Source organism: Hypanus sabinus, chromosome X1 (genome assembly GCF_030144855.1).
Source record: "Hypanus sabinus isolate sHypSab1 chromosome X1, sHypSab1.hap1, whole genome shotgun sequence".
NCBI lineage: Eukaryota > Metazoa > Chordata > Chondrichthyes > Myliobatiformes > Dasyatidae > Hypanus > Hypanus sabinus.
In genome coordinates, this window is record NC_082738.1 from 30,541,761 (window position 1) to 30,563,131 (window position 21,371).

The following is a 21,371-nucleotide window of genomic DNA, read 5'->3' on the forward strand; positions in this document are numbered from 1 at the left end:
GGTGCAGATACTACACAGAAAACCTATGGCACAATACATGCCCTTCGGCCCACAAAGTTGTGCTGAACATGTTCCTAACTTAGAAATTACTAGGGTTACCCATAGCCCTCTCTTTTTCTAAGCTCCATGTACCTATCTAAAAGCATCTTAAAAGACCCTATGGTATCTGCCTCCACCACCGTTGCCGGCAGCCCATTCCACGCACTCACCACTCTCTGAGTAAAAACTTACCCCTGACATCTCTTCTGTACTTACTCCCCAGCACCTTAAACCTGTGTCATCTTGTGGCAACCATTTCAGCCTGGGGAAAAAGCCTCTGACTATCCACACGATCAATGTTTCTCATCTTATACACCTCTATCAGGTCACCTCTCATCTTCTGTCGCTCCAAGGAGAAAAGGCCAAGTTCACTAAACCTATTTTCATAAGGCATGCTCCCCAATCCAGGCACCATCCTTGTAAGTCTCCTCTGCACCCTTTCTATGGTTTCCACATCCTTCCTGTAGCATCTGTAAGAAATGTGTGATCAGAGACAGAGCTTGCAGACTCAAAGACATACTGAGCTGTAGGTGGGGTTCAAACCTCAGATATCTGTCTGCTATACTCCTGGGGCCCTGTGGACCTTGGATGTTTGAATGTGGCTAAATTACAGGGGGTGCAGATGCAGACCCAGACCCAGCCTGGACAAAAGCTTCTGTCCTTGCTTCAGTGGGAGACTTTGGACCCCTGGCTGGGTGTGAAGGTGGAATGTATGGGTCCTGGGGCTGAGTGGGGGTGTGTGGGCTCTGAGCACCTGCACCTGCTTGGCTTGTTCCAGGTCTAGGTTTCCTGCTCGGCCTGCAGAGGTGTGACCTCCCCTGGGCTAGCAGCCAAGGAAGAGGAATGCAGATGTGCACACTCCAGCTACTGAGGCAGCCATCTAGCCTTACTTCCACAACCAGGAACTCTGTACTGGGAGGACAGGGAGTGGCTGGAGACAGGATGGTTCCCAGAGTTCAGAGGGCAGGGTCCAGTGGCTAGTCTCCACACTAGCGGGGCCTGGGTGTGGTGAAGGGAGTAGGTGGAGGGGATGAAGCAGCGGGTACACCAGCCAACCTCTGTGTCCAGCTAATGTGATGTCACTCCTCCCCCCCCTACCCCTCTCCATCCCATTGCAGGTAGCCAGTAATGGAGGAGGTGCAGCGTGATGAACATAACAGTACAGACACAGAGACGTCCAACCCCACCACCCTCAAACATGAGGACATAGAGGAGACCCAGAAGGTACACTACCAGTCCCCTCCCTAAATTTGAACTCCTGCTTCCCACTGCAACTTTCTCCCTCACACCTTCCTCCCTCACACTTCTCATCTGCTGTCAACTCAAGGCATTCCCAAGCCTAGCACTACCCACTCTATGATCCCAACTAAACCACCCGCCTGCCCCTCATCTCACTGCACCACATTCACTCCAAGAGTATTCTTGTGTCTCACTTGCACTCTGGCTCCCAGTCCCTTTGAGCTACAAGACAACAGAGCTGACTGCACTTTTGAGACATTGGAATCAGAATCAATATCACAGACATGTTGTGAAATTTGTTGTTTTGTGGCAACAATACGTTTTTAAAAAGTTACAATAAATAAGTACTGCAAAAGAAGAATAACAGTAGAATTCATGGACTGTTCAGGAATTTGTTGGTGAAGGGGGAGAACCTATTACTGAATCAATGAGTGTGGGCTGTTCTGGTCTGCAACCTGGAGATGCGGGTTTGAGAGACAGTTTGAGGGTGAATGTTTTCTCCCAGGGGGAGTTGAGATTTGGAGGAGGTGGTTTGGGGCAGGGACTCTCTCAGTATTGAGGAAGTACAGGGATCAGCCCTGGATCATCAGGATAGAAAAGGGTGTAAAGCGAATGCTGTGGGACAGGATCAACAGAAGGTCAGCATGGACTCAGTGGGTTGAAGGGCCTGTTTTCTTGTTGTAGGAATTCGAGGTAGATGCCGAACTTGCAGGTAGAATACAGGGTTAATGGCAGGATTCCTAACAGTGTGGAGGTACAAGAGGACCCACTGGGTATCTTGTGGGGGGGGGTCTACGTCCATATATCCCCCAGATTTGCCGTGAAAGTTGATAGGATAAGTTGAGCTTCATTAGTTGGGGAATTGAGTTCAAGAGCTGTGAGGTAATGCTGCAGCTCTATAAAACTCTGGTTAGACCACACTTAGAATATTGTCTTCATGTGGAAGCTTTAGAGAGGGTGCAGGAGGGATTTACCAGGATGCTGCCTGGACCAGAGAACATGTGTTATGAGAAAAGGTTGAGTGAGCTAGGGCTTTTCTCCTTGAGTGAAGGAGGATGAGAGATGAATTGATAGAGGTGTATAAGGTGATAAGATGCATATATAAAATGGACGGAGATTTTTTCCACAAGGTGGAAGTGGCTAATACGAGAGGGCATAATTTTGAGGTGATTGGAGGAAAGTATAGCGGGAATGTCAGAGGTGGAACGAGCTTCTAGACATGGTGGTGGAGGCAGATACATTAGGGACATTTAAGAGATTCGTAGATAGCCAAGGGGTAGTAACTGTTCCTAAACCTGGTGGTGCAAATCCTGAGGCTCCTGTGCCGCTTTCTTGATAGCAGCAGTGAGAAGAGAGGATGACCAGAGTGAAGAGTATCCCTGATGTTGGATGCTGCTTTCCTGCAACAGTGTTTCATGTAGATGTGCTCAATGGAGGGGTGGGCTTTACCTGTAATGGACTGAGCCAAATCCACTACTTTTTGTTGGATTTTTTATTCAAGGGCATTGGTATTTCCATACCATGCAGCCATTCAATATATTTTCCACCACGCATCTATAGAAGTTTGATGTTATGCCGAATCTCTGCAAACTTGAAGTAGAGGCAATGTCATGCTTTCTTTGTCATTGCACCTAAGTACTGGGTCTAGGACAAGTCCTCCAAAATAATAATAACACCTGGGAATTTAAAGTTGCTGACCCTCTACTCTAATCCTCTGATGAGGAGTGGCTCATGGACCTCTGGTTTCCTCCTCCTGAAATCAATAATCATTTCCTTGGTCTTACTGACATTGAGCAAGAAGTTGCTGTTATGACACCACTCAGCCAGATTTTCAATCTCTCTTTCCTATACGCTGATTTGTCACCACCTCTGATTCGGCCAACAATGGTGTGGTCAACAAAATTAAATATGGCACTGGAGGGTTAGCCTCACAGTCATAGTGTCAAGCAAGTAGAGCAGGGGGCTGAGCACAGAACCTTGTGGTGCATCTGTGCTGATGGAGATTGTGGAGATGTTGTTGCCAATCTGAACTGACTGGGATCTGCAATTGAGGAAATTGAGGGTCCAATTGCATAAGGAGGTATTGAGGCCAAGATCTTGAAGCTTATTGGTTAGTTTTGAGGGAATTATAGCCTTGAATGCTGAATTGTAGTCGATAGAGAGCGTCCTGATGTATGCATATTTACTGTCTAGATGTTCCAGGGTTGAGTGAAGAGCCAATGAGATGGCATCTGCTGTGGACATGTTGCTCCAGTAGGCAAATTGGAGTGGATCCAAGTAGCTTCTCAGACAGGAGTTGATATGTTTCATCACCATAGTTTCACTGTGGATTTTACTGGAAGATAGTTATTGAGGTGGGTTACCAGATTCCTCTTGGGCACCGGTATAATCGAAGCCTGCTTGAAGCAGGTGGGTACCACAGTCTGCGGAAGCGAGAGGTTAAAGATCTCAGTGAACACTCTAGGCAGTTGATCAGAACAGGTCTTTAGTACTTTGCCAGGTACCCCATCCGGTTTGGATGGTTTTCGTGGGTTCACCCTCCTGAACACTGCTCGCACGCCGGCTTCAGAGACTGAAATCACAGGATCGTCAGGAGATGTGGGAGCTCGTGAAGGCTCCTCCATGGAAGACATTGAGCTCCTCTGGGAGCAAAGCCCTGCTGTCTCCTCTGTTGCTTGACTTAACTTTGTAGAAGGTGATGGTATTCAAGCCCTGCCACGGCTGTCAAGCATCCCTTGTTGATTCAAGTTTAGTCCAGAGTTGCCACTTCACCCAAGAAATGGCTTTCCACAATTATACTGAGACCTCTTGTAACATTCTTGGTCGACAGACCTGAATGCTATTGATCTGGCTCTCAGAAGATTGCAGATCTCATGGTTCATCCAAAGTTTCTGATTGAGGAAGGGCCCGAATGATTTTGTGGGGACACACTCATCTACAGCTGTTTTAATGAAGTTCATTACCACCATGGTGTATTCATTCACACCCACACTCAAGTCCTTAAACACAGCTCAGTCAACTGAGCTGTCAGTCAAAGCAATCCCTTAGCTGTTCCTCTGCCTCCTGCGACCATCTCTTTGTTGTCCTACTTTCTGGAGCTTAGTTCTTTTGCCTCTTCTGAATCAGCTGTTCAGTTCATTTCTGTAAATTGAGAAGCCTTCGGGTCTGATCGCTATATCTGCCGTGGTGTGAGAAAGCCACGTTTTGCTCAAACGTAGAATTCAACAGTCTCTCATTTCCCTCTGATACAGCAATCTTGCCCTCCGGTCCTCAATTTTGTTTTCCAGTGACTGCACATTTGTCAGCAAGATGCTGGGTAGAGGAGTCCTCGTCCCTCTGTATTTCAGCTTAGCTAGGTGTCTTCCCCCCCCCACCCTTGTTTCTGGCCACGGTAATTAATTTTCGTCCACTTAAAAGTTCCAAACCTACTTGGTCCACCAAGTCCTTCAGGCAATCATGAAATCTGTAAATTATTAAGTTGATTTAAAAGTACATTAGCACCAGCATTACTAGATGGATAGAAGTAACATTTCGTCTTTCTGACAGCATGAAAGTGAACTGTTACAAAGCTGTAGGGTACTGCAGCAGGTGATATCAGAGCAACACCGTGTAGAGACAGGTCCTTCAGCCCATGCTGGCCATGGTGCCCTCCCAGCTAGTCCCAATTTCTCGTGATTGGTCAATATCCCTCCAAGTCTTATCTCTCCCTAATCCTCTGCCTCTAGTTTTGGACTTCCTTACCTTGGTGAAAAGATTGATACCATTCATTGTATCCATGCTTCTCATAATTTTAAAATTTTAATTAGGTTGCCCCCTCATTCTCCAGTAAAGACATAGCCTGGCCAATCTTTCCCTCTAGACCACACCTAGGCAACATTCTTATTTATCTTCCCAGTTTAACCACGTCTTTTCATGGTGATGAAACAGGGTGATGAGAATTGTACACAGTACTCCCAGTGCAGCCTCACCAATGACTCCTGCAACTGCAACATAATGTCCCAACTCCTGAACTTAATACCATAAATCCATAAGTTACCCCATGGATTTCCCCCAGCTGTTCTGGTTTCTTCCCACGTCCTAATTACATGTGGAATCAGTGGGTTATTCAGCCTCCAGTAAATGGGTAAGTGTTAGGAACTTGTGTGTGAGGCTGTGGGATGGCCATGTGAAGCAATGGGGTAAGATCAGGGTAAATGTGTCATTGAGGGTTGGTATTGACTATGCAGGCCAAAGAGTTTGATTTCCAGCTGTATCTCTCCCTGACTATGGAAACAATCAGAATTGGGTTTATTATCACTGACTTGTATGTTGTGAAGTTTGTTGTTTCAGCAGCCAGACTGTGCAAAGACCTAAGATTACTATAAATTATAATATACAGTAAATAGGGCAGAAAAATTAAATAATTAGACAGTGTTCATGGGTTTGTGGGCCATTCAGAAACCTGATGGCAAGGGGAAGAGACTGTTCTGTCTTCGAGTGTTCTTCAGGCTCCTATGCCTCCTTTCCAATGGTAGTAATGAGAAGAGGATGTGATTTTTTTTCTTATCTATTTTAATTTGAAGAGTGTTTTGAAGCCTTGGGCTTCTCAGCAACATGTACTTGGTTAATATGGTGAAGGTATGAGGTGGGAGCTCAGAGTCTACTACATTATTACACGCCCACCACACTGTTGACATTTCGAGATGCCTTTTACACTGCGGAGGGGACGCAGGGAGAATTCAGCAAATCCAATCCACCATACCACTAGGTGGAGGTTTAATTTGGGAAGATATCTAAATGAGAAATGTAACATCAGTAACAGGAGTCAAGTATCTTTGCCATTCAATAAGGTGATAACTGATCTGACCATGGACTCCGCTCTACCGTCCTGCCTTTTCCCACCACGGTAGTGTACTGGTTAGCAAAATACTAATACAGTTCAGAGCATTCTAGAGTTCAGAGTTCAATTCCAGCACCATTCTGAGGAGTTTTGTACGTCCTCCCCATGAAATGCATGGGTTTCCTCCAGCAGTCCAAAGACTCTCTGGGTAAGTTAATTGGTCATTGTAACTTGTCCTGTGGTTACATTAGAGTTAACTGGCTTTGTTTGGGGTTGCTGTGGCACTGTGGCTACTTCACGCTGTATCACTAAATAGAAGAAGAATAGCCCTTACTCGGCTGTGGAGTTATCGGGGCACTGTCATGATGGTGTTTCCATAGCAAGCTATTCTTGTTTTTACGAGGGCGAGTTGCTGGCTCAACGCTCAAACCAACTTGGATTCAAACTCAGGAACCTTCGCTCCGGAGTCCGGCGCTGATATCATTGTGCCAACAAGCGGGACATATCACTAAATAAATAATCTTTAATTCCCCTGTTATACAAAACATCTATCCAACTGTATTTTAAGTATATTATAAGCAACAAATATCACAACATTTGCCAGTGATATTAAACCTGATTCTTATTCTATTGATGTAGCCTCTACGGCTTCCTTGGATAAATAATTCCACAGATTCTCTGGGAAATGCAGTTCCTCCTCATCTCCATCGTAAGTCGATTCCCCTGTATGTCAAGACTACAAGACTATGTCCCCTAGTTCTAGTTTCACTGACCAGTTGAAGCAATTTACCTGCCTCTAGTCTGCACTTCACATTATTTTATATTTCTGAATTCCAGAGAATGTACTCCCAGGGGAACTCAGTCTCTCCTCATAAGCTAACCACCTCGTCCCTGGAATCAAGATCTCTGAACCATCACCAAAGTCAACATGTCTTTTGTATATAATAGTATCAATGCACATGTATCAGTCAGCTCCATCTGTACACCATAGCACAGAAGCACACAGCCAGGGAGGGTTCAGGAGAGGCAGTCAGTTTGGGGAGACTCAGGGCACTGGGTGTACATATTCAACTGTTTACACCTCCTCCTCCCAAAAGGAGTCGGTGCAGTCGGAAAGTAAGGATGTCCAGGAACCATCAAACGATGTGTCCTCTTCGCAGGAGTCCCATGAGTTGCTCACCAACTGCACATCATACAGGTACAGGTGGAGGTCGGGATTGCAGCTGAGAGATGAGGGGGGTCCATCTGAGGGATGGGAGTGGGGGAGGGAAGGAGAAGGGAAGTCTACATTTGGGCCTGGAGGGGAGAGCTTGTCCTCTGGGCAGAGTGGTGGGGAGGGACAAGGAAAGGAGTTCTCTGTTCTTGGAGAGAGTGTGGGGAGTTAGCAGAAAGGTGAAGGGAGGAAAGGAGTCTCTGGGTGGGGGGAGGGAGACTATGCTTCAGAGGTGGTGGGGTGTCTGGGGAACCCACCTCACCCTCGGACAAACCTGTCTCACTTGCTCCCTTTCCATCTGAAGGAAGATGCTGGAAGACTTGTCACCAGGAGACGTGACGACCAAGGAGGATGACCGAGGGAACAAGGAGGCCGATGGCACTCCCCTCACTACTTTGACAGTCCCTGCACCTCTCTACCAAACCAATACAGGACAGTACAGTAAGTGAGGCAGAGTGCCCTCCTCCTCAAGCTTGGCCCAGCGCTGGAAGGAGGGAGATTCAGAGTGAGAAAGTAGGGGGACTGAACTCTGCACTGATGTTAGGTAATGATTGAGGGCTACGGCATGAAATCTTCATGGGACTGTAGGGAGAGAGTGGGGCAGTGGGATGAGTTTGGGGACTGACACGGGACAGTGAGAATAGTTTGGGAATTGACATGGGAATGTGGGGAGAGCAGGGCAGTTGGATTAATTTGGGGACACACAAGGCTGTGGGGAGAGAGCAGAGCAGTGAATTAGTTTGGACTGACACGGGGCTGTGAGGAGAGAGTGTGGCACTGGGATTAGTTTGGGGACTGACACAGGGCTGTGAGGAGAGAGTGTGGCACTGGGATTAGTTTGGGGATGGACATGGGTCTATGGGGAGAGAGCAGGGCAGTGGGATTATTTTGGGGACTGGACCTAGGGACTGTGGGGAAGAAGCAGGGCAGTGAGATTAGTTTGGGGACGGACACAGGGTTGTACGGAGAGAGTGGGGCAGTGTGATTAGTTTGAGGACTGACAAGGGACTGTGGGGAGAGAGGGAGGCAGTGGAATTAGTTTGGGGACTGACATGGGACAGTGAACGTAGTTTGACATGGGTCTCTCAGGAGAGTGGGACAGTGGGATTAGTTTGGGGTCACACAGGGCTGTGGGGAGAGCACAGGGCAGTGGGATTAGTTTGGGGATTGACAAGGGGTTGTGGGGAGAGAGTGGGGCAGTGGGATTAGTGTGGGGACTGACATAGGATTGTGGCTAGAGAGCGGGACAGTGGGATTAGTTTGGGGATTGACACGGGGTTGTGGGGAGAGAGTGGGGCACTGGGATTAGTTTGGGGACTGACATGGGGCAGTGAAGTTGGCTGGGAACTGACATGGGACTGTGGGGAGAGCAGGGCAGTGGGATTAGTTCGGGGACTGACACAGGGTTGTACGGAGGGAGCGGAGCAGTGGATTTAGTGTGGGGAGTGACACAGGACAGTGAGATCAGTTCAGGAACTGACATGGGACTGTGGGGAGAGTGGGGCAGTGGGATGAGTTTGGGGACTGACACAGGGCTGTGGCAAGAGTGGGGAAGTGGGATCAGTTTGGTAAGTGACATGGGACTGTGATGAGAGCAGAGCAGTAGGATAAGTTTGGGGTCACACAGGGCTATGGGGAGGGAATGGGGCAGTGGGATTAGTGTGGAGACTGACACGGGGTTGTGTGGAGAGAGCGGGGTTGTGGGATTAGTTTATGGACTGACACAGGACAGTGAGAATAGTTTGGGAACTGACATGGGACTGTGGGGAGAGAGGGGTAGTGGGATGAGTTTGGGGATTGACACAAGACAGTGAGATCAGTTTGGGAACTAGTATTGGACTGTGGGGAGAGCAGGGCAGCAGGATGAGTTTGGGGACTGACCTAGGGCTGTGTAGAGAGTGGGGTTAGTTTGGGGACTGACCCAGGGCTGTGTGGAGAGTGGGGCATTGGGATTAGTTTGGGGACTGACACAGGGTTGTACGGAGACATTGGGGCATTGGGATTAGTTTGGGGACTGACACAGGGTTGTACGGAGATAGTGGGGCATTGGGATTAGTTTGGGGATTGACATGGGAATGTGGGGAGAGCGGGGCAGCGGGATGAGTTTGGGGACTGACCTAGGGCTGTGTAGACAGTGGGATTAGTTTGGGGACTGACCCAGGGCTGTGTGGAGAGTGGGGCATTGGGATTAGTTTGGGGACTGACACAGGGTTGTACGGAGACAGTGGGGCATTGGGATTAGTTTGGGGACTAACCCAGGGCTGTGTGGAGAATGGGGCATTGGGATTAGTTTGGGGACTGACACAGGGTTGTACGGAGACAGTGGGGCAGTGGGATTAGTTTGGGGATTGACATGGGAATGTGGGGAGAGCAGGGCAGTGGGATTTGTTTGGGGACTAACACGGGACTGTGGGGAGAGTGGGGCTGTGGGATTAGTTTGGAGACACACAATGCTGTGGGGAGAGAGCAGGCAGTGGGTTAGTTTGGAGACTGACACAGGACAGTTGGATTAGTTTGCAGACTGACATGGGACTGTCGGGAGAGCGGGGTAGTGGGATTAATTTGGGGACACTCAAGACTGTGGGGAGAGACCAGGGCAGTGGATTAGTTTAGACTGACCCGGCGACGTGAGGAGAGCTCGGGTCAGTGGGTTTAGTTTGGGAACTGATGTGGGACTGTGGGGAGAGCGGGGCAGTGGGATTAGTTTGGGGACACACAAGGCTGTGTGGTGAGAGCAGGGTAGTCGATTAGTTTGGACTGACCCAGGGATGAGAGGAGAAAGCAGGGCAGTGGGATGAGTTTGGGGACTGACATGGGACAGTGAAATCAGTTTGGGAACTGACATGGGACTGTGGGGAGAGCGGGGCAGTGGGATTAGTTTGGGAACTGACATGGGACTGTGGGAAGAGTGGGGCAGTGGGATTAGTTTAGGGACTGACATGCGACTGTGGGGAGACAGCGGGGCAGTGTGATTAGTTTGGGGACTGACAGGGGACTTTGAAGGGATGAGGCAGGAACTAGCAAGAGTAAATTGGAAACAGATGTTCAAAGGGGAAAGCACAGAAGTAATGTGGGAGACGTTGAGGGACCACTTGAGCTGGGTTCAGGATAGGTTTGTCCCACTGAGACAAGGAAAAAACGGTAGGAAAAGGGAAACGTGGCTGACGAAACATGTGAGGCAACTCGTCAAGAGGAAAAAGGAAGCATATGTTAGATATAAGAAGCAGGAAGTAGGAGGGGCTCATGAGAAATATAGGGTAGCCAGGAAGGAGTTAAAGAAAGGACTTAGGAGAGCTCGAAGGGGCATGAGAAGGCCTTGGTATGTAGGATTAAGGAGAACCTCAAGGCATTCTATGCAAATGTGAAGAACAGGAGGATGACGAGAACAAAGGTGGGACCACTAAAGGATAAAGAGGGCAACATGTGCCTGGAGGCGGAGGAGTTTGGGGAGATCCTAAATGAATACTTTGCTTCAGTATTCACAAGTGAAAAGGGTCTTGATCAGGGTGAGGTCAAAGTAGAGCAGGCCTGTGTGCTGGACAATGTGGAGATCAAGGAAGAAGTAGTGCTGGATCTTCTTAAAAACATCAAGATTGATAAATCCCCAGGGCCGGATATGATACACCCCAAGTTGTTGTGGGAATTGAGAGAAGAGATCGCTGGAGCATTAGCTGTGATCTTTGAATCCTCTTTGGCTACAGGGGAAGTGCCAGAGGACTGGAGAATAGCAAATGTAGTTCCCTTGTTTAAAAAAGGTAATAGGGAGAAACCTGGGAACTATAAACCGGTGAGTCTTACGTCGGTGATCTGCAAACTACTGGAAAGGATTCTGAAGGATAGGATCTACGAGCATTTGGAGAAGTACGGTCTACTCATGGATAGTCAACATGGCTTTGTGAAGGGAAGATCGTGCCTCATGAGCCTGATAGAGTTTTTTGAAGAGGTAACAAAAGAAATTGATGAGGGTAGGGTAGTGGATGTGGTCTACATGGACTTTAGCAAAGTATTTGACAAGGTCCCTCATGAGAGACTCATCCAGAAAGTCATGAGGCATAGGATCAGTGGAACCTTGGCTGTTTGGATAAGAAATTGGCTTAAAGGAAGAAAGCAGTTGTGGAAGGAAAGTATTCTGCCTGGAGGTCGGTGACTAGTGGAGAGCCGCAGGGATCTGTCCTGGGACCCCTGCACTTTGTGATTTTTATAAATGACCTGGATGAAGAGGCGGAGGATGGGTCAGTAAGTTTGTGGATGACACGAAGATTGGAGGAGTTGTGGATGGAGCTGTAGGTTGTTGAAGGTTACACGAGGATATAGACAGGATGCAGAGTTGGGCAGAAAAGTGGCAGATGGAGTTCAATCCGGACAAGTGTGAGGTGATGCATTTTGGAAGGACAAACCAGAAGACTGAGTACAGGGTTAATGATAAGTTACTTAACAGTGTGGATGAACAAAGGGACCTTTGGGGTTCAAGTCCATACATCTCTCAAGTTCGCTGCACAGGTTGGTAGGATAGTTAAAAAGGCCTATGGGATGCTAGGCTTCATTAATAGGGGGATTGAGTTCAAGAGTAGAGAGGTCATGTTGTAACTCTACAAATCTCTGGTGAGACCGCACTTAAGAGTATGGTGTTCAATTCTGGTCACCTCATTATAGGAAGGCTGTGGAAGTTATGGAGAGGGTGCAGAGGAGATTTACAAGGATGTTGCCTGGATTGGAGAACAAGTCATATGAAGCAAGGTTAGCAGAGCTGGGACTTGATAGAAATCTACAAGATTATGAGAGGCATAGATAGGGTGGATAGTCAGTACCTGTTTCCCAGGGCTCCAATAGCAAACACCAGAGGGCATATGTACAAAGTTAAGGGAGGGAAGCTTAGGGGAGACATCAGGGGTAAGTTTTTTACACAGAGGGTTGTGGGTGCCTGGAATGACTTGCCAGGGATGGTGGTGGAGGCTAAAACATTAGGGGTATTTAAGAGCCTCTTGGACAGGCACATGGATGAAAGAAAAATAGAGGATTACAGGGTAGTGTGGGTTTAGTACTTCTTTTTTAAGGAATATATGGGTCGGCACAACTTTGAGGGCCAAAGGGCCTGTACTGTGCTGTAGTATTCTAGTGTCTAGCAGTGAAACCTTACAACATGTTACACATATTTTTCTTCTTATAATTTATAGTATATTTTATGTATTGTATTGTACTGCTGCTGCCAAACAACAAATGTTGCGACATATCTCAATGATAATAAACCTGATTCGGATTCCAAGGGTTCTGTGCTGAGCAAAACAGCCTCTGGGTGTCACACTTATGGCTACAGAGAACAGTATCTTGAACACACACTTATCCCCACTATTGCTCCCCTTCTCTTTACTCCCTTTACACGAATGGCTTCCTGGACCATGATGCTGCGGTCAGCTTCTTCATCTTCCTCCCAGCCACATACGTAAGCTGCAAGAGCCGCGTGGTGTCGGACTGTCACGTTACCGGCCTCATTCGTTGCCACACTTGTCTGTTCATAATCACAGTCCACATCCAAGCTTAAGCTGCGGGGTGTGGCTGTCTCGTGGATCACACTCTCTCCCTTCATGATCCAGCATGTCGTCTGCAACTCAGAGTTTAGGTCAATAACATTGGGATGACATTTCTCACAATCCAGGCAGACGCGATTGCTCAGAATCTCACTGAGCTCCTCTGATCCCCCACATGTGACAGTTGCAACTCATCTCTCGCACTGAGAAAGCAAAAAAACACCTGCGGGTGCTGGAGACCTGAAATAAAAAAAATACAGGAAACACTCAGCAGATCACGCAGAATCCGTGGAGAGAGAACACATTAAGGTTCTTTATGTCAGTGCACCAGAACCGGCATCCTTGTCCAATCTTGACTTTTCTACTTGTGTTGGTTTTATTTACTTGGCTTTGAAATTGGAATTAGAATCGATTTATTATTGTCACATGTACTGAGATACAGTGAAAAGCTTGTTTTCCATACTGTCCATACAGATCAGATCATTACACAGTGCACTGAGGTAAAACAACAACAGAATGCAGAATAAAGTGTCACAGTTACAGAGAAAGTGCGGTACAGGCAGACAATAAGGTACAAGGTCATAACGAGGTAGATTGTGAGGTCAAGAGTCTGACTTATCACACTAGAGTCTTTGAGGAGGGTGGAATAGCGACTGTCCCTGAGCTTTTTGGTACGTGCTTTCAGGCTTTTATATCGCCTGCCCGATGGGAGAGGGAAGAAGAGAGAACGTCCGGGGTGGGTGGGGTATTTGATTACACTGGCTGCTTTACCGAGGTGGCGAGAAGTATGGAAGAAAGCAGAAGGTAGTTGTGGAAGGAAAGTATTCTGCCTGGAGGTCGGTGACTAGTGGAGTGCCACAGGGACCCCTGCTATTTGTGATTTTTATAAATGACCTGGATGTAGAGGCGGAAGGATGGGTGAGTAAGTTTGTGAATGAAACAAAGATTGGAGGAGTTGTGGATGGAGCTGCAGGTTGTTGAAGGTTACAAGAGGATATAGACAGGCTGCAGAGTTGGGCAGAAAAATGGCAGATGGAGTTCAATCCGGCTAAGTGTGAGATAATGCATTTTGGAAGGACAAACCAGAAGACTGAGTACAGGATTAATGGTCAGTTACTTCAGAGTGTGGATGAACAAAGGGACCTTGGGGTTCAAATCCATACATCCCTCAAGGTCGCTGCACAGGTTGATAGGGTAGTTAAGAAGGCCTATGGGATGCTAGGCTTCATTAACAGGGGGATCGAGTTCAAGAGTAGAGAGGTCATGTTGCAATTCTACAAATCTCTGGTGAGACTGCACTTAGAGTATTGTGTTCAATTCTGGTCACCTCATTATAGGAAGGATGTGGAAGCTGTGGAAAGGGTGCAGAGGAGATTTATCAGGATGTTGCCTGGTTTGGAGAACAAGTCATATGAAACAAGGTTTACAGAGCTGGGACTTTTCTCTTTGGAGTGTAGAAGAATGAGAGGGGACTTGATAGAGGTCTACAAGATTATGAGAGGCATAGATAGGGTGGATAGTCAGTACCTGTTTCCCAGGGCACCAATAGCAAACACTAGAGGGCAGATGTACAAAATTAAGGGAAGAAAGTTTAGGGGAGACATCAGGGGTAAGTTTTTTACACAGAGGGTTGAGAGTGCCTGGATTGACTTGCCAGGGATGGTGGAGCTAAAACATTAGGGATATTTAAGAGCCTCTTGGACAGGCACATGGATGAAAGGAAAATGGAGGGTTATGGGGTAGTGTGGGTTTAGTACTTTTTTTTAAGGATTATATGGGTCTGCACAACATGGAGGGCTGAAGAGCTTGTTCTGTGCTGTAGTGTTCTATGGGACAGTGAGAGTAGTTTGGGAACTGACATGGGACTGTGGGGAGGGCAGGGCAGTCAGATGTGTGGGGACTGACACGGAACTGTTGGGAGAGAGTGGGACAGTGGGATTTGTTTGGGGAGTGACACAGTGTAGTGTGATCAGTTTGGGAACTGACATGGGACTGTGGGGAGAGTGGGGCAGTGAGATTAGTTTGGGGACTGACATGGGACAGTGAGGTCAGTTTGGGAACTGACACAGAACTGTGGGGAAAGAGTGGGACTGTGGGATTAGTTTGGACTGACCCTGTGATGTGGGGAGAGCAGGGCAGTGGGATTAGTTTGGGGACTGACATGGGATGTAGGGAGAGAGCCATGTACAAGGATTAGTTGGGGAGTGACACATGGTTGCGGGGAGAGTGGGGCAGTCAGAGTAGTTTGGGGTCTGATGCGATACTGTGAGTTGAGAGTGGAGTAATAGGATTAGTCTGATGACTCTGGATGAGATATACAAGGTGGTGATCTCTCTTCTCTGCCTACGCAGTTGCCCTCACTCCAGGTGGAGGCATCCAGTTGGCCAGTGTGGGGGCTGAAGGCGTCCGTGGTCTGCAGGCACTCACAACGTCCAGTGCCGGGGCTGTGCAACAGGGGCCCACCTTTCTACAATATGCACAGACGACAGATGGGCAGCAGATCCTGGTCCCCAGCAACCAAGTTGTACTGCAAAGTGAGTAATTACTCAAGGTGTGTGTGTGTGTGTGCGTGTGTGCGCGCACGCACGTTTGAGTATGAGTATGCATGTGAGTGTCTACATGCATGCAAAAGAGTGTAAGTGTGTGTGTGTAAAAGAGTGCGTGAGTGAGAGAATGTGTCTGTGAGTGTGTCTGTGCACGTGCGTCTGTGCGTGAGAGTGCACACTTCCCTGATTATCTCACTGTGTTTTGTCAGTTGCATCAGTGTGTGTGTCTGTGCCATGGGAGGGGTGGTGCTGAGGGTGGAGCTACACTCCTGACATGAGGACTGACCTGTTCCCTTCCCCACCTCATTCTCTCTCATCTGCCAGCTGCCTTGGGAGACGTCCCGACCTACCAGATCCAGACCACCCCATCTACCAACGCTCTGTCGCAGACGGTGATGATGACTTCGCCCATCACTTTCCAAACACATGCCGGCAAGACTGAGGATGCCACACTGAAGCGGGCAATCCGGCTGATGAAGAACAGGTGAGCAGCCTCCGGTCCTGGCTGTACCCTGCATCCTCTATGTGTTTAATGGGAATGGGAAAAGAGGTCCTTTGTGGGTTTAGAGGGAGTGTGAAATGGGGCCCCGGTGGGTCTACAGGGAGCGGGAAATGGAGTCCCTTGTCAACACCGACATACACTCCACGATCCCCTATAAATACTGACACACTCCCTGCTTCCCTGTGGGATTCCTCCATCAATATGGGCATACCCTAAGTCCCTCCGGGACTCCTTGTATCTACTGATATTCTGCTTCTTTTTGAAGTTGCTGTCTCAGATCCAGGGAAGGTGTGTGAGCTCTGACTGGTGCTTCTGCTTTCAGGGAGGCTGCAAGGGAGTGCCGCAGGAAGAAGAAGGAGTATGTGAAGTGTTTGGAAAATCGCGTGGCAGTGCTTGAGAACCAGAACAAGACTCTAACTGATGAGCTGAAGGCCCTGAAAGACCATTACTGTCACAAAACTGCCTAGGCACTTTGAACCCTGAACCCTGAACCCTCCCCAAATAGGGCTGTCTGACTGGAAGGACATGGGCACTGTTTTCAGAAGCTACAATTTAAAGATGCATTGAAGGATCTAAGGGGATCCAGCTGTGGCTCTGGATTCTCTGGACCAGTGCCTCTTTTGGAGTAAGGATGGGAGAGCCCCATGGAGAGAGAGGAAAGGGCTCTCAATCACTGGATCAACTTCATCAGTCGCCTTCAGCTCTTATCCAGCAGACTTTGTTTCAACACCCTCCCCCCACCCCCTCGTGGCCACATGGCAGTACTTTGTATTAAATCTTTTAATAATCTCCGGTTGTTAGCAGGCACATCACTTCCCTGGGTTGCTGGTTCCACTGCATTATTGAGGGACCTTGGGGAACATATCCAGAGCTCTCAAAGTGGCAATAGATGGAGAAGGTGGTGCAGGAGGAATTTGGTCTCCAGCCAAGGCACTGAGTACAGGAGTAATAGGGCACTACAGCACAGAAACAGCCCATTTGCCCCATCTGCTCCACACCAGCCTGGTCTGTTTAGAAAGATCTACCTGCACCTGGACCATATCTCTCCAAAACCCTCTCATCCATGTACCTATGCAAATTTCTCTTAAATATTACCCGCATCCACTACTTCCCTGGCAGCTCAATCCACATTGACACCACCCTCTGAGTGAAAAAGGTCCCACTCAGGTTCCCTTTAAATATTTCACCTTCACCCTTAACCTATGACCTTTAGTTCTAGACTCACCCAACTTCGGAAAAAGCGTGCTTGCATTTGCCCTATCAATACATCTCATAATTTTGTATACCTCTCCAAAATCTCCTGTCATTCTGCTACGCTCTAGGAAATAAAGTCCTAGCCTTTTCAACCCTTCCCTAACTCAGGTCCTTAAGCCCTGCCAATTTCCTTGTAAACTTTCTCTGCGCTCCTATTTATATTTACCTGTATTAGGTGACCAAAGCAGCACACAATACTCCAAATTAGGTCTCATCATCATCATACACAACTTTAACATAATATCTCATACGTAGTGTCCTGGTTTATGAAGGCCAATGTGCCAAGAGGTCTCTATGACCCTGTCTACCTATGATGCCATTTTCAATGAATTATGGATCTATATCCCCATATCCCACTGTTCTACCACATTCCTCAGGGCTCTACTGTTAACTGTGCAAGTCTTACCTTGGTTTGTCCTCCCAAAGTGCAACACCTCATACTTGTCTCCCAGTTTTTTGACTCATTTTTCCACTTGGTCCAGATTCTACTGTAAGCTTTGATAACTTTCCTCACTGTCCACAATGTCCCAAACTGTCATCTGCAAATTTGCTGATCCATTTTACCACATTATCATCCAGACTCTAACTGATGAGCTGAAGGCCCTGAAAGACCATTACTGTCACAAAACTGCCTAGGCACTTTGAACCCTGAACCCTGAACCCTCCCCAAATAGGGCTGTCTGACTGGAAGGACATGGGCACTGTTTTCAGAAGCTACAATTTAAAGATGCATTGACTAATTGATTGATGCATTGATCAGTGGCTAATGTGCACCTGTACACCTGCTCGTTAATGCAAATATCTAATCAGCTAGTCATGTGGCAGCAGCTCAATGCATAAAAGCATGCAGATGTGGTCAAGAGGTCCAGTTTTTGGTCAGACCAAACATCAGAATGGGGAAGAAATGTGCTCTATGTGACTTTGATTGTTGGTACCAGACAGTGTGGCTTGATTATCTCCAAAACTGCTGATCTGGGATTTTCACGCACAATAGTCTCTGGAGTTTACAGAGAATAATGCAAAAAAAACCCCTAAAAACTAAGTGAGCAGCAGTTCTGGGCCGAAAACACCTTGTTAATGAGAGAGGTCAGAGGAGAATGGTTCAAACGCACAGGAAGGTGATAGTAACTCAAATAACCACACACTACAACAGTGGTGTGCAGAAGAACATCTCTGAACTCACAATATGTTGAATCTGAAGTGGATGGAGTACAGCAGCAGAAGACCAAGCTGGGTTTCACTCCTGTCTGTAATACTGTGGCCGCTGAGTGGAGATGACAAGCAACAATGCACCCAGCACCAATCCCTGCACACACCACCAGTCACAGTCCTCCAGTCAACTCCCACTCTCTGGCACTCCTGCAAAGCCAATGTAGAATTCAATTTACTACTCCATCCCGAATGCCAAGTAAATGAACCTTTTGTTTCAGATTTGTGGATCATTGGGATCTCTTTTGGGAAAGGTATGGCCTGTTAAAAAAGGGACAGGTTACACCTGAACTCAAGGGAGCCAATGTTCTTGTAGGCAATTTGCTTGGACTGTTGAGTGGATTTTAATTAGCTTGGCAGGAGGATAGGAACCAGAGTCATAGGTCAGAGGATGGGCTATAAGACATAGGAGCAGAATTGAGCAAACACAAGGAAATCTGCAGATGCTGGAAATTCAAGCAATACACACAAAATGCTGGTGGAACACAGCAGGCCAGGCAACATCTATAGGAAGAAGCACTGTTGACGTTCCGGACCGAGACCCTTTGTCAGGACTAACTGATGAAGGGTCTCGGCCCGAAACATCGACTCTGCTTCTTCCTATAGATGCTGCCTGGCCTGCTGTGTTCCACCTGCATTTTGTGTGTGGAGCAGAATTGAGCATTTTTTCCCATTCAGTATGCTCCTCTATTCCATCATGAATGATTTATTATCCCTGTCAACCCCCATTCTCCTGCCTTCTTTCTGTAACTTTTGAACCTCTTATTAATCAAGAAGCTTTCAACCTCCACTTTAAATATATCCAGTGACACCTTCCACAGTTATTTGTGGCAATGAATTCCATAGATTCACCACCCTCCAAAAAAAAAAAATTCCTCATCTCTGTTCTGAGGCTGTACCCTTTGGTCCTAGACTCCCCCTCTCTAATAAACATCCTTTCCACATCCACTCTATCAATGCCTTCCAATGTGCATTTGGTGTACAGGTAGATGCAGTGTGTAGAGAGACTGTAAGGAAGGCTAAACAGTGGATAGTTATGTCATTGGCAAATTTATAGATCATGTTTGAGCAGTGCCTAGCCACACAGTCATGGGTATAGAGAGAGTAGAGCAATCGGCTATGCACACATCCTTTAGGTGTGCCAGTGTTGATTGTCAGCAAAGAGGGGATATTTTTTCTGATCTACACACACTGTGGTTTCCCAATGAGGAAGTCAAGGACCCAGTTGCAGAGGGAGGTACAGAGGCCCAAGTTTTGGTGTTCTGGACTGGGAAGGGGGTAAAGAGACGGGGGAGAGGCATTGCTAATCAGGGATAGTAACACAGCTACAGAAAGAAAGGACATCCTGGAGGTATTGTCTACTGAGACAGTGTGGGTGGAAGTCAGAAGCAGGAAGGTATCAATCAGTCTATTGGGAGTATTCTATAGATCCTCCAATAGTAATGGAGACACCGAGGAACAGATCAGAAGGCAGATTTTGTTAAGGTGCAAAAATTGTGGGGTTATTGTCATGAGTGACTTAAACTCCCTAATATTTATTGGGTACCTCCTTAGTGCAAAAGGTTTAGATGAGGCAGAATTGTTAGGTGTGTCCAGGAAGGATTCCTGACTCAATATGTATAAAGGCCAGCTATAGGAGAGGCCATTCTGGATCTCATACTAGGCAATGAACCTGTTCAGGCGTCAGATCCATCAGTGGATAACCACAAGTTCCTGACCTTCACCATAGCCTTGAAGAGGGAGATACTGTAGTAGCAGATGGCATAAGAAAGTATTTAATTGGGGTGGAGGCTATTAGGATGCTATTGAGCAGGAACTTGGGAACGTAAATTGGGAACATATATTCAGGGAAATGTACAGTGGAAATGGGGCAGCACAATCAGGATAGACAATGGTGAGTAAGTGAATATTGTGTACTTGGATTTTCAGATGACCTTTGACAAGGTGCCACACATGGGACTGCTAAACAAGAAAAGAGCCCATGGTATTACAAGAAAGACACTATCATGGATAGAAGATTGGCTGACTGGCAGGAGTCAAAGAATGGGAATAAAGGGGGCGTTTTCTGATTGGCTGCTGGTGATTAGTAGTATTCTGCAAGGGTCAGTGTTGGGACAGCTTGTTATATGTCAATGAGTTGGATGCTGGAATTGATGGCTTTGTGGTCAAGTTTGCAGAAGATATGAAGGTAAGTGGAGGGGCAGGTAGTGTTGAGGAAGCAGTGAGTCTGCAGAAGGACTTGGACAGATTGGGAGAATGGACAAAGAAGTGGCAGACAGAAAATAGTGTAGGGAAATATATGGTCATGCAACACGTACAACACACTGGAGAAACAGCAGATCGGGCGGCATCTGTGGAAATGAGCAGTCAACGTTTTGGGCTGAGACCCTTCGTCAGGACTGAAGAAGGAGGGGTAGGGGCTCCATAAAGAATGTGGGGGGAGGGAGAAGGTGCCAGGTGAAAAACCAATCAGAGGAAAGATCAAGGGGTGGGGGAGGGGATTGGCAGAACAGATATGAAGAGGAAACTCTTTAGCCAGAGGGTGGAGAGTCTATGGAATTCATTGTCATGGATGGTTGTGGAGACCAAGGCATTGAGTATATTTAAAATGTAGGTTGATAAGTTCTTGATTAGTCAGGCCATCAAAGATTATGAGAGAAGGCAGGAGAATGGGATGAAAGGGATGATAAGTCAGCCATGATGGAATGGCGGAGCAGACTCAATGGGCTACCCGGGCTTGGTTTCAACCTCGGTCTCCGAAAGAACCAACTCTCTCAAGGCTATCAGCTCCTCGTCCCTTTCCTGTTCCCGTACAAACTCTCATCTGGCTAAGGGCAGGTCTACCTCCCCCTGTTTACTCTTTCCCCCCTCCTTACTCTCCGGTTTACCTTCCTCGAACCCTCGCTGGTACAGAGTCGGTAAAAACGTGTTGGCCAAATCAAAACCGGCCAGATTTAGACTGCTCTCTCTCTCAGCTGTCTTTTTCGACATGCTGCGAGTGACCGCGCAGGCGGGGTATATCTTC

At 47.4% G+C, this 21,371-nt stretch overlaps 1 protein-coding gene across 1 annotated transcript; it reads left to right on the forward strand.

Moving 5' to 3' along the window:
- Positions 1-1,052: 1,052 nt before the first annotated feature.
- On the forward strand, positions 1,053-16,454 carry atf1 (activating transcription factor 1). The gene is made up of 6 exons (XM_059955619.1): positions 1,053-1,263; positions 7,195-7,295; positions 7,615-7,751; positions 15,187-15,369; positions 15,706-15,865; positions 16,206-16,454. Exons 1-6 carry the CDS (start codon positions 1,168-1,170, stop codon positions 16,348-16,350), a joined length of 822 nt encoding a protein of 273 aa, XP_059811602.1. The 5' UTR covers positions 1,053-1,167; the 3' UTR covers positions 16,351-16,454.
- Positions 16,455-21,371: the final 4,917 nt, after the last annotated feature.